Consider the following 12128-nt stretch of genomic DNA (forward strand, 5'->3'; position numbering starts at 1 on the left):
CCTTGGAAACCCCAAGATGTTGGAGATGCTAGAGTCAGGGGAGATACATGCCGAGGAGAGCTGCTGACAGGAAGTGGAAACAGCCCAAGAGAAAGAAGTGTGCTGCAGTCAACAAAGATGAAAGAAGGTGGAGATCTGAAGAGCGTTTTGACATCAGACATGGACATGCAGAGTTTGAGGTTTGCCCAGCTGGATTTTGGTCTTGCTTTCATCCAATATTTCCTTAATATGCTCCCTTCCCTATGCTTTGGAACAGTAATGTATATCCTATCCCATTATATGTTGGAAGTATGTGATCTGCTTTTTTAAATTTTTATTTTATAAGGGATAAGAGAAAAAAACGAAGTGGAATATAAACAGAGAATTCTCAACAAAAGAATCTCAAATAGCTGAGAAACACTTAAGGAGATGTTCCACATCCATAGCCATCAAGGAAATGCAAATCAAAACGACTCTGAGATTCCATCTTACACCTGTCAGAATGGCTAAGATAAAAAACACAAGTGACAGCTCATGTTGGAGAGGGTGTGGATCAAGGGGAATACTCCTCCATTGTTGGTAGGAGTGCAAACTTGTATAGCCACTTTGGAAGTCAGTGTGGTGGTTTATCAGAAAACTGGGAATCAACCTACCACAATGCCCAGCTATAACTGCTCTTGGGCATATACCCAAAGGATGATCAATCAAACCACAAGGACACTTACTCAACTATGTTCATAGCAGCTTTATATGTAATAGACAGAACATGGAAATAATCTAGATGTCCTTCCACCAATAAATGGATTTATTTTAAAAATTTTTATAATTATTTAAAAATTTTATGTAAAAAAAGAAAATGTGGTACATATACACAATGGAATATTACTCAGCTGTTCAAAACAAGGACACCAGGAAATTTGAAGGCAAATGGGTGGAACTAGGAAAAATCATCCTCAGTGAGGTAACCCAGACTGAGAAAGACAAACATGGTATGTATTCACTCATAAGTGGATATTAGCTGTAAAATAAAGGATAACTATGCTACAATCCACAGACCCAGTGAGACTAGGTAGCAAGGAGAATTCATGGACAATTCAAGGAGAACACCCAGGTCACTCTGGAAAGGGGAAATGGAAGAGATTGCATGAGTGGACAGGGCAGGAAGGGATAGGAATATGAGTGATCAGGTTGGGGAGGGAATGGAGGAGGAAAGTGCTGAGGGGGACTGCTGGGGGACATTTCAGGGTTGGTAGGAAACCTGGCACAGGGGAATATCCCAGGAGTCTATGGGGAGGGCCCCAGCTTAGACTCCCAGCAATAGTGGATAAGCAGCCTGAACTGGCCAGTCTCCTGTGACCAGATTGGTGCCTGGCCCAATTGTCATGATAGAGGCATCATTCAGCAATTGATGTAGGCATATTCAGAGAGCCACAGCCAAACATTAGGTGGAATTTGGGAATTCTATGGAGGAGGAGGGGGGGAGGAGGAGGAGGAGGAGGAGGAGGAGGAGGAGGAAGGAGTTGTAGGAGTCAGGAGGGTCAAGAACACCATGGGAAGGCTCACAAAATCAACTAACCTGGGCTCTCATAGGAGCTCACAGAGACTGAACAGACAAGGGAGCCTGCATGTGGCTAGCCTAGGCACTCTGCATATATGTTACAGTTGTGTAGCTTGGTCCTCTTGTGGGACTCCTAACAATGGGAACAGGGGCTTTGGGGAGCCTACTCCTCATACTGGTTAGTCTTGCCCAACCTTAATATATGGGAGGTGCTTAGTCTTACTGCAACTTGATATGCTATGTTTTATTGATACTCATAGGAGACCTGCCCTTTCCTGGATGGAGACAGAAGAGGAGGGATTGGGGGTGGGAGAGGGAGGAAAAGGGGAGAGGAAATGGGAGGGAAGCATGGGTGGGGGGAGGCTGTGGCTGGAATGTAAAGTAAATAGATGGATTTAAAAAAAGCCGAATTTTTAAGAAAATCAATTTTATTCTGCATTTTGAAGTTTATATCATGTTATTGGATACATCATCAGATAGTAAAATGATGATGATAATGAAATGGATGCTGTTTTCACAGGGTTTCTTTTCTAACTTAAAAATTATATTTATCTCTTCGTGGGAGGGGGCACAAGTGGAAGCCCTAAGACAATTTGCCTTAGTCGTTTCTGTTCTTTCACCATTTGGGTCCTGGTAATCGAACTCAGTTCTTCAGGCTTGGCAACAAGTGTCGTCTCTACCCACTAAGCCATCCCACCGGCCTCTTTCCCTTAACCCCTTCTCAGAATAAACTTGATTTCATGTATCCACATGTATGTATCCACATTAAAAACAGCATTTAAAATGTATATACATTGTTTACTTTTTAACAAGAAATGTTAAAAATTATTCACACACAAGTTTTTGTTCAAATACTTCATTTGGGATATGATGAATGTATATATTAATTGCTGTGTCTTGTGACAATTGAATTTGTTTAATTTTCTGGGCAAATACAAAATTTTGTTCACATTCCAACAACAGTATGAAAGAATCCTCATATCCATGAAAAAGAAATACTCTCTGACTTCTTGTGTATTTATGAATGCCCATCTTAGAAGCTGTATTTGGTAAGCTGTTGTGGTTTTATTGGATTGTGCCTACTGTTTAGTAACTAATGCCGTGGAACATTTTATCAGTTGTTTTATGGGGGTAATTACATATCTTTTTAGGGAAATCTATATTCAAGCCACTCTTTCTCAGTAAAAAAGATGCTTCCTGAAAAAAAAAAAAAAAAAAAAAAAAAAAAAAAAAAAAAACACAAGCAGCAAATGGTAGAAAAAACTCATGTCCCCACCCCCAATTGAATTAAATAAAGAGATGAACTCTCCAATTTAAAAGGGTAATTGGCAAAGATCTCTACCAATATATTCAAAATTATCTGGGTGTTCTAGCCAGGAACACAGACAAATTATTGATATGTGTATCCTTCAAGTCCTTCCTTTGAATTCTTGAACAAAAATAGCATCATTATGTTACTCTTTGTACTGAAGATTTTCAGCATCTAGAGACTTCAAGGAATATTGTGATTTTTGTTGTTGTTATTGTTGTTCTGAATTTTAGTTGATTCCTGATGTTAAATCAAACCTCCTATTATGTCCATTGTATTTACCTTTTACCACTTATTATCAGTGGAGAATATAAAGGGTAGTTGAGCAGAATGTTAAAAAGGAGTATTTTCTCACTCGTAGTTACTGTTCAGTTCCAGGCCAATCACTCTGTATAAGCCATGCCTGAGTTCTTTGTTCTTGAGTGCATAAACCATGGGATTCAGAGCAGGGGGAATAACGTTGTGCAGCACATTCAGCAGAACCGGGATGAGGGGAATTTTCATTCCTGCACTGTGAGTGATGGAAAGGACAACAATGACAGTGTAGAAGAAAAGGATTAGAATGAGGTGAGAAGTACAGGTACTTAAGGCCTTGGATGCAGCTTCTGCAGAGTTCAGCTTCAGCACAGACCGAAGAATCAAAGCATATGAAATCATAATCAAACCCAGGTCACCTCCCATGATTGTCCAAGCCAGGACCAGCTGGTTGATACTGTTGATTCTCCTGTCGTCACAGGACAGGCTAGTGACTCCCAAGTTAGAGCACAGGCAGTGATCGATTTGATTCTGGGAACAGTAATTTCTCTGAGCGGCCAACACAGGTACTGACATGGGAGTCCCACAGTTTCTGATTACCATAAACAAAGTTGCTTTGATCACAAAAGATTCAGTGACTATTGAAGGGTATCTCAGTGGTCTGCAAATAGCTACATACCTATCTATAGCCATGCAGACAAAGATACCCGACTCCATGGCAACAAAGCAATGGATGGCGTACATCTGAGCAAAGCACTCTGGGAGGCTGATAGTCTTAGCATTGAACCATAAGATGGCTAAAATCTTAGGCATGATAGTAGTTGCCAGGCCCATGTCCACAATAGCTAGGATGCCCAGGAAATGGTACATAGGCTGGTGTAGTGACACTTCCTGGTAGATTATGGTAATGATAAGTATGTTGGCAATGAGAGCCAAGACATAGAGCAGAGCCAGTAGCAGGGAGAGCCAGTGCTGCCAGCTGTGGATGCCTGGAAATCCCATCAAAATAAACTCTGACACTTGGAATCTAGAGCTGTTGGAATTGGTCAGATCCTGGAACATCTCTTGCTAAGAGGGAAAAGTTAATGTTAGTTTAGATTAGCAATGTAATATCAAAAATGAATTTAACACAGATCTTTATATTTAGGATGATCTGGCAACTTCATTATTCTCATCCTTCCACTTTTATTAGTCAGACACTTGGTTTAGTCAGATATGTGATGAAATAAATTCATCTCTGTAAGGTGGAACATTCTCTTTGTTAATTCAACAAGTCATCCTTCAAATTCCATAATAAAGACTGTATTTGTGCTATCTTAATACAGACACATGGGATATTACAGACAACCAGAACCTTGCTTGCTGTCACCCTTATAGAGGCCATGCAAGCAATAAAGATAACAGGAATGTGATATCACATCCCTATTTTTTAATCCAGTTTTGCTAATGTGCTAATTGCTTCTTTAAGCTAGTGTATTTGGGATGAAAGTTTTTGAGACTTTCTTGCATATGAAATTATATTATGACATATATATGCATACTTTATTCATATAGTTAGTTTAGAATGAGATTACATATATTTTAAAATGTAAAATCATTAAATTATACTGAGACATTGGATTAGACCTATTTATACTAAGGAAACTGATTTAGAAAAACATTAAAGTCCTCTCTAAAGCTAGATATACACTTAAAAAGTAGTATAATTTGAAGGCCTGTGATGTCTAAGTTCTGTTGATTGTTTATAAGTAGTTTACCCTATCTGTGACAATTATTTTGGCTCTTGGAACAGTTCATGCAAACACACTATAATTCATGGAACAAAATTGAAAAATATGTATAAAAATGTCTGTTTCAGAACATTTATATGTATGCGTGTGTGCTTATGTACATACATACTTTAGAAATGTGGGTGTGGCTGTAGCCATCCTGGTGTAACATAATCCTACTGGGAATCTCACACTGAAGTACCAATGTTAAATTCAACTCTCTATCCTTTAGGAAAGCTCACCTTCATCCTTGTCAGATCTAATGTGAATGAGCCTGTAGCATTTGTTAAAATTCCTGTTTAGACTAAACTTCCAGACATCACAAGAGACTACTTAGTGGGTAGGGTGATGGGAAAATTTGATGAAAAATTTCTCTCTGTTCACCTTTCCTACCTCTTCCCCCATTTTTCACTGGAGCGTCATTAGACATGGCTCGAGGTACCTTTTTCTGCAACAAGAAAAATAATACAAGACAAGCTTGCTTATAAGGGTGGTCTCTGAGACCTCTTTCTGAGTCATGATAAAACCTTAGAACCATACAGGATTTGGTAGAAATGTCAAGTGCATCATAACCTGGAGATGATGATGATTGCTTTCACAGAGGAAAAGACAAATGGCCTTATACCTGAGTCTTGGCTGGTCTTTGCTAGCTGCATTCTCTTAGGTTACTTATTTCCCGCTTGCTATTTCAAAGCTTATGTGCCAGCATCCCTCTGTTCTCTGAGGATTTTTCATCCCATCAAATCTGCCTACAGATTTGCCTTCCTCAGTAAAACTCATCTCTTTTCTTGGAGAAGATAAGTAACTACCATTAAAGGTTGCTATAAAATGGAATTAGAAAAATGATAAGCCTGAGGTAAGAATATATTTATTATGGGAATCCACCTGCTTTGATATTTTAATATTACAGGAGTATGAAAATCCATTACTGTACTCAAACATCCATAAAATAACACAACTTTTAATGGACATACTTAATTCATATTTATATTTTCAGAATCAAAGAAGGTATTATAGTCCACTGATGTTAACAAAAGTTAACAAATGAATGATTAATGAACTGAGAAATCAACAAAGGAAAGTAATATAATAAAAACTTAAAGGCTATTAAATTGTTGTCCATATATAATTTCATTGAAAACATGAGGAACTCTACCAGCAGACATAAAAAATGTTAAGTATACTTTATAAATAGGAATAAAAATTTCAAAAAATTTTCTGTTATAAAATAGAGAAATTGTGAGGAAGTCCTATAGTAGTAGGAAAAAAACACCAAGAGAAACAAATATTTTGTTCTGTGCAACCCCATCAATTCTTTAAAATCTAATAGAAGGACTGTTGAGACGAGCCAGCAGATAAAGGCATTTGCCCAGGAAGAAGCCCAGCAACCTGAGTTTGATCTCTGGGACTCCCATGGTTAAAGGGGGGAAAAAAAAACAACCAAACAGAGGAATTACATCTACCACTTCTCAGTCCTGCAGCTAAGACCAAGTATGAGATAATTAATGCTGGTGCTGCCAAATTGCTTTATCTCTATGTTCAACACAGTTTTCCACAAGCAAAATAATAGGACATGCTGAAAATGCCTTCCTCAATCTGTTAACCCACAATGTAAAATAAAATAATGGAGAACCTAATTAATTCAGTCTGTGAGCTGATTCTGAGTCCCTGCTTGTATCTACTTTGTTAATAATCCATAGTCTGTACACAGTTGTGCAATTTGCACCGTAGACAAAGAAATTAACACTGATTATTGACATAAAAAGTCTTTCCTTTTTTTAAAATTTCCTTTTAAAAATTGTCACCACATTCCTTCTGTCAGATTTATGGATTTTTATTTCACGAATGTACCATTACAGAAGCATCTGTTCTCATTGGTTTGTATTCAACATTGCATTCAAATTTTTCTTTCCAAAAAAAATTATTAAGAAAACCAAGAACTCAGAGCTAGAGATGCAGCTCAGTGGCTAAGAGCACTGACAGCTCTTCTAGAGAACATGGGTTTGATCTCCAGCACCCACATGGCTCACAACCATCTGAAACTCCAGTTCCAGGAGATTTAATGCCCTCTTCTGGCCTCCACAGGCACTGCATGCACATGGTGCATAGACATACACATAGGCATACATGTAACCTACACAAAACAAAATAATAAAATGAAAAAGCAAAGCTTTTAAAAAGAAAACTAAAAATGTGTATGTCTACACGCAGACAAACATTTATACAAACACATGTACTTATAACTGATTGCTGTGCAGCTAAGACATACTTTGAAATTTACTTGAATAGTTAAAATAGTTACTATAATGTAATATGCATATAGAAAGTATTCGTACTAAAAATAAGTTTATTATCAGAATGAATACATTTTGTAGCCAAGAAACACAATCAACTTTTGTTATGTTAACTGCCCATCATTTTTTCTTTCTTTTCTCCACAATGTAACAGAGCAAGAATATTAGCAGCTAACACTGTAAATCAATTTTATCTTTAAACCTAATTCTTAGTTATGGAAATGAAAAAATCTGCATAATAAAACAGTATAACAGATCTGCTTCTTGCCTATAAAATTGTCACAAGATGGGCTGGAGAGATGGCTCAGTGGTTAAGAGTGCTTGTTGCTCCTGCAGAGAATCCTGGGTTGGTTTCTAGCACCCTCACAATAGCTCCTAGCCATCCATAACTCCAGTTCCAGAGAATCCGGGCACACACATTGTACACAAACATATATATGTATATAAAGCACTCATACACATAACATGAAATAAATAAATTTAAAATTTTAATTGCCCCCAAAGAAAGGAATCTTTATTTTTTTCTCCTTCACAAAGTATAAACAGATAGACTTTTAAGTTTTCATAAGACAGTGACAAACAGGAAAACTGGGGGGAATGTGAATACCCCTAAGCTGGGAAGGGGAATTATATGCTGTAGGGGCAATGTGTTGTATTCTGAAGTGATTGTTACTTAACATGTAAGATAACTGTCCTGTTTATTTCTATTGTGTTTCCCTTATAGTTACAGATATAAATTAATAATTAGTGTGGGGTTTAATGATATACAAGTAATTTTAGTCTTTTCAATATGATTTCAAATCTTTGAATAAAAGATGCATTATGATAACAAATAACACAGTGCTAACTATGAAATGATTTATACATTTTCAACACATATAAAATGTTTTCAATACTAGATCACTTTTCTGAAAGAAAAAAGTCATTACTCTGTGTGTAAGAAGGTCTATTGATGCAATAGGTTTAAACATAAATATCATCACTTAGAAAGAGATAACTTTGCAGGGAACTACTGTTTATCCTTACCCCAAGCCCCACAGATGATCAGTTTGTATCCTTACTTGCCTGCCCCAAAACTTGAAAAACATCTTCTCTGAACATGGTAGTGGGTTCATCTGGACTATTTAGACATCTAGAGTATTTTTTGAAACATGATAACTACTTCCCTTTGGACCTGAGGAAAGTTAATTATATTCTCTTTCTGAAAAGCAGTGAAGGCAAGTGAGAAGCAACAGTACTCTGGTGCCATTTTCAGTGATTCCATTTGGTCATGGAAAACATCAATATTTATATTCCCTATGAAAGGCTACACTGAATTATCATCTTAGAAATTAGGAAATACACATTGCACAAGAAAAAGCAAGTTAATGTCTTTTAGCTGAATGATTGAAATCTAATTTATAGTTCTGGGAATGAATGCTCCAACCAATTAGTATTTGCTCAAAGCCTCTCCATGTGTCTACTAACAACAAAAGCATGTTGGCACTATCTCCCCTCCCGCCTTACCCCATGTAATGCCTACTTCCTGGATATGAAAACAGTGAGCTGAGTGCCGCCTGGTCCAAGAAGAGGGTGTTGGTCAAAAACCATCTGATGCTGCTATATATGTGTGTGTGCATCCCTTGACATCTCAGTCCCTTGATAGTTACACATTTGAACTGACTTAGCCTTAAAGGGAAAATCCATGTTATATTTACAAACTTTAGAGTTAAAAGTGCCTGTATGAGGATCAACACACCCTGCGTAGAAGGAGTAAGGGTGAGGGATTTCCATTCTTACTACATCTGTGGTGCTCATAAACAACTGAATATTTTCATATTCATATATCAATCAGTACACATGCATGTGTGTGACTGTGTATACATATGAGAAAGGCAAAGAATCTGAATTAAAAGCCATAATTTATATCATTTCACAGATGTTCTTTCTGCCAAGGGGACACAATTTTTTAATATACATAAAAGTGTCTCAGACTCATACACAATTACATTTTCTTTTATTCATAAATGGTTTCACATGTCCATTTTTATTAATTTTATTGTGTTTAGTAATGTCCAAGCCAGGCTAATGACTTTGAGAAAAGTGTTAGATAACATGACTTGTGGTTTTTCAAGAAATTTATTTTCAGTGAATGTGATGGCCCATGCCTTTAATCTCAATACTCAAAAACAGAAGTGAGCAGACTTCTCAGAGTTTATAGCAAGCCTAGTCTATACAGAAAGTTCTAGTCCAGCCAGGATCACAAAATTAAGACCTTGTTTCAAAAATAATTATTTTAAGCGATGTGGAAGATAAATATTAAGATGCTATACAGATTTTTCAAGGATATTGCATATTATGCCCTTAAGATTAATTAGTACAATCAGACATCTAGTTTTGAGAAAGTAAAGATGATGTGTGTTTTCTCATTTTTAGTCTCCTTTGACATCCAGCTTAAGCACCTTGTATAAGCCTTGTTTTAGTTCTTTGTTCTTAAGAGCATAAACCATGGGGTTCAGAGCAGGGGCAATAACGTTGTGCAGCACGTTCAGCAGAACCGGGATGACAGGAACTGACATTTTTGCACTATGAGTGATGGACATGACAATGATGACAGTGTAGAAGAAAAGGATTAGGATGAGGTGAGAGGTGCAGGTACTTAAGGCCTTAGACACAGCTTCTGCAGAGTTCAGCTTCAGCACAGACCGAAGAATCAAAGCATATGAAATCATAATCAAACCCAGATCACTGCCCATGATTGCCCAAGCCAGAACCAGCTGGTTGATGCTGTTGATTTTCCTGTCATCACAAGATAAGCTAGTAACTCCCAGGTTAGTACAAAAACAGTGGTTGATTTGATTCTGGGAACAGTAATTTCTCTGAGCAGCCAATACAGGAACTGACATGGGAGCCACACAGTTTCTGAGGGCCATAAACAAAGTTGCTTTGACCACAAAAGATTCAGTAACTATTGAAGGGTATCTCAGTGGTCTGCAAATGGCTACATATCTATCTATAGCCATGCAGACAAAGATACCCGACTCCATGGCAACAAAAAAGTGGATGGCATACATCTGAGCAAAGCATTCATTGAAACTGATAGTCTTAGCATTGAACCATAAGATGACTAAAATCTTGGGCATGATAGTAGTTGCCAGGCCCATGTCCACAATAGCCAGGATGCCCAGGAAATGGTACATAGGCTGGTGTAGTGATGCCTCTTGGTGAATGATAGTCACGATAAATGTGTTGGCAATGAGAGCCAAGACATAGAGCAGAGCCAGTGGCAGGGAGAGCCAGTGCTGCCAGCTGTGGATGCCTGGAAATCCCATCAGAATAAACTCAGATACCTGGAGCCTAGAGCTGTTGAAATCTCTGAGCTTCTGGAACATATCTTGCTAATAATAAAAGGTGCCGCTGTACTATTCCTGGTTATCTGTGTGACCGTGTTGGATGCAGACTTACCCAGGGTATGATACTGAGGGATGCTTTTGCGTCTTCATCTTTCCATTCTGTTGTCACTGACACTTATTATTCTTATGATGCAAGAACTCTTGTAGTTGGTACATTATATTTTTAATTCGTCAAATAACCAAATATTCTATGGATCCTGTTGTCCCTCTATTTCCTAATTGAGAAACAGAAAATTAGAAGAAACCAGAATTTTGTTTATGATCTTCCATGTGGTAGGTCTTGACTCTGTGCATGGTGGAAATAACCAGTATCACAGTGTGATGGCTGTATTTAAGTTTCTTTGGTTTCTTTAGAAACCTAAAATATAGACTCCGATGGAAACTTTTATGCATAAATTTCTCTTTGCTACAATCTTAGATTGTAGTGTATTTTAAAGCAGAAATCTTTCTACTTACATGTATGAGAAACTTTTATTAATAGTGTGTACACATGGGCATATGATTAATCAAATACTTATTTATCTCAAAATAGGAAATAAGCTAGAGTGTGGAATGTGGATCTAATAGTTAATTTTTGTCTGTTTTTATTTTTCTTTTGTTGGCTGTGTGTTGCATTTAGGGTTTCCTACATGCTGGATATTCTGCCACTGATTGATATCCAAAACAGTTAACCATTAATATATTTATTGTTATGTGATGTACATTCACAGATTAACATGATACATTTATGTGAAACTAGATGCATTATAACGAGATGAATGCCCTTGGGTGAGCAGGAAGTACATCAGCTTCCCCACACTCCTTGACAGCCAGTTTTCTCTCTCCTCCTTGCTAAAGGAAGCCAAGATCTTATTGTAATCAACTTTGCCTTTTTATACTAAGGCCATTTAAAAAATCTATGAAATAAATTACACAGATTTATATACTTACTTTTTTAGCTTGAAAATTGTCACGGATTATTTTTTTAAAGATCATTGCTTATCACTGCCCCCCACCCAAAAAAATAGCAGTCAACATTTTTTTCATTTTTTTGGAGACTGAGTGTCATTATTTAGCCCGACTGTCCAGGAATTCACTAGCTAGACCAGGTAGGCCTTGAACTCACAGAGATCCATTTGCCTCTGTCTCCTGAGTGCTAGATTAAGGGCATGTGCCACCACACCCAGGAACAGTCAATTCTCAGTGCATTTGTTCATGCATCACAACTAACTTGGAAGATCAGGGAATCCATGAACACGTGTGAGTGGAGAGTATGAAATGGGCTGGGGGGATAGCTCAGCCGTTAAAAGCTAGGCTCACAACCAAAAATGTAAGAAAATATGAAATATATCTCCAAGGTGGCTTATTCTGTATCCTTAAGTTTATTTTCCACACGTGAGATAAATGCCATTTATATTCCCCATGTTTTTCTTTTTGGTATAGTTCTAATGACTATTATTGGTTTACTTGTTACATCTTCAATATATTTTCAAACATCTCTTTCAAGGATTCAATCTCATAATGACTGGCATAGCCGTGTCCACTGGAAATGGCAAGAGTCATGAAGCCAGCACAGCTGTGTGACACAGTTCC

At 37.5% G+C, this 12128-nt stretch overlaps 2 protein-coding genes across 2 annotated transcripts; both read right to left on the reverse strand.

Annotated features, from left to right (window-relative positions):
• Positions 1 to 3197: 3197 nt before the first annotated feature.
• LOC114688862 (putative olfactory receptor 56B2) lies at positions 3198 to 4163 on the reverse strand. The gene has a single exon (XM_028863353.1). The coding sequence runs from the start codon at positions 4161 to 4163 to the stop codon at positions 3198 to 3200; it is 966 nt and encodes a 321-aa protein (XP_028719186.1).
• A 5367-nt stretch (positions 4164 to 9530) lies between these two features.
• LOC114688861 (putative olfactory receptor 56B2) lies at positions 9531 to 10535 on the reverse strand. The gene has a single exon (XM_028863352.2). The coding sequence runs from the start codon at positions 10533 to 10535 to the stop codon at positions 9576 to 9578; it is 960 nt and encodes a 319-aa protein (XP_028719185.1). The 3' UTR covers positions 9531 to 9575.
• Between the last annotated feature and the right edge of the window lie 1593 nt (positions 10536 to 12128).

Source organism: Peromyscus leucopus, chromosome 1 (genome assembly GCF_004664715.2).
Source record: "Peromyscus leucopus breed LL Stock chromosome 1, UCI_PerLeu_2.1, whole genome shotgun sequence".
In the NCBI taxonomy this organism is placed as follows: domain Eukaryota; kingdom Metazoa; phylum Chordata; class Mammalia; order Rodentia; family Cricetidae; genus Peromyscus; species Peromyscus leucopus.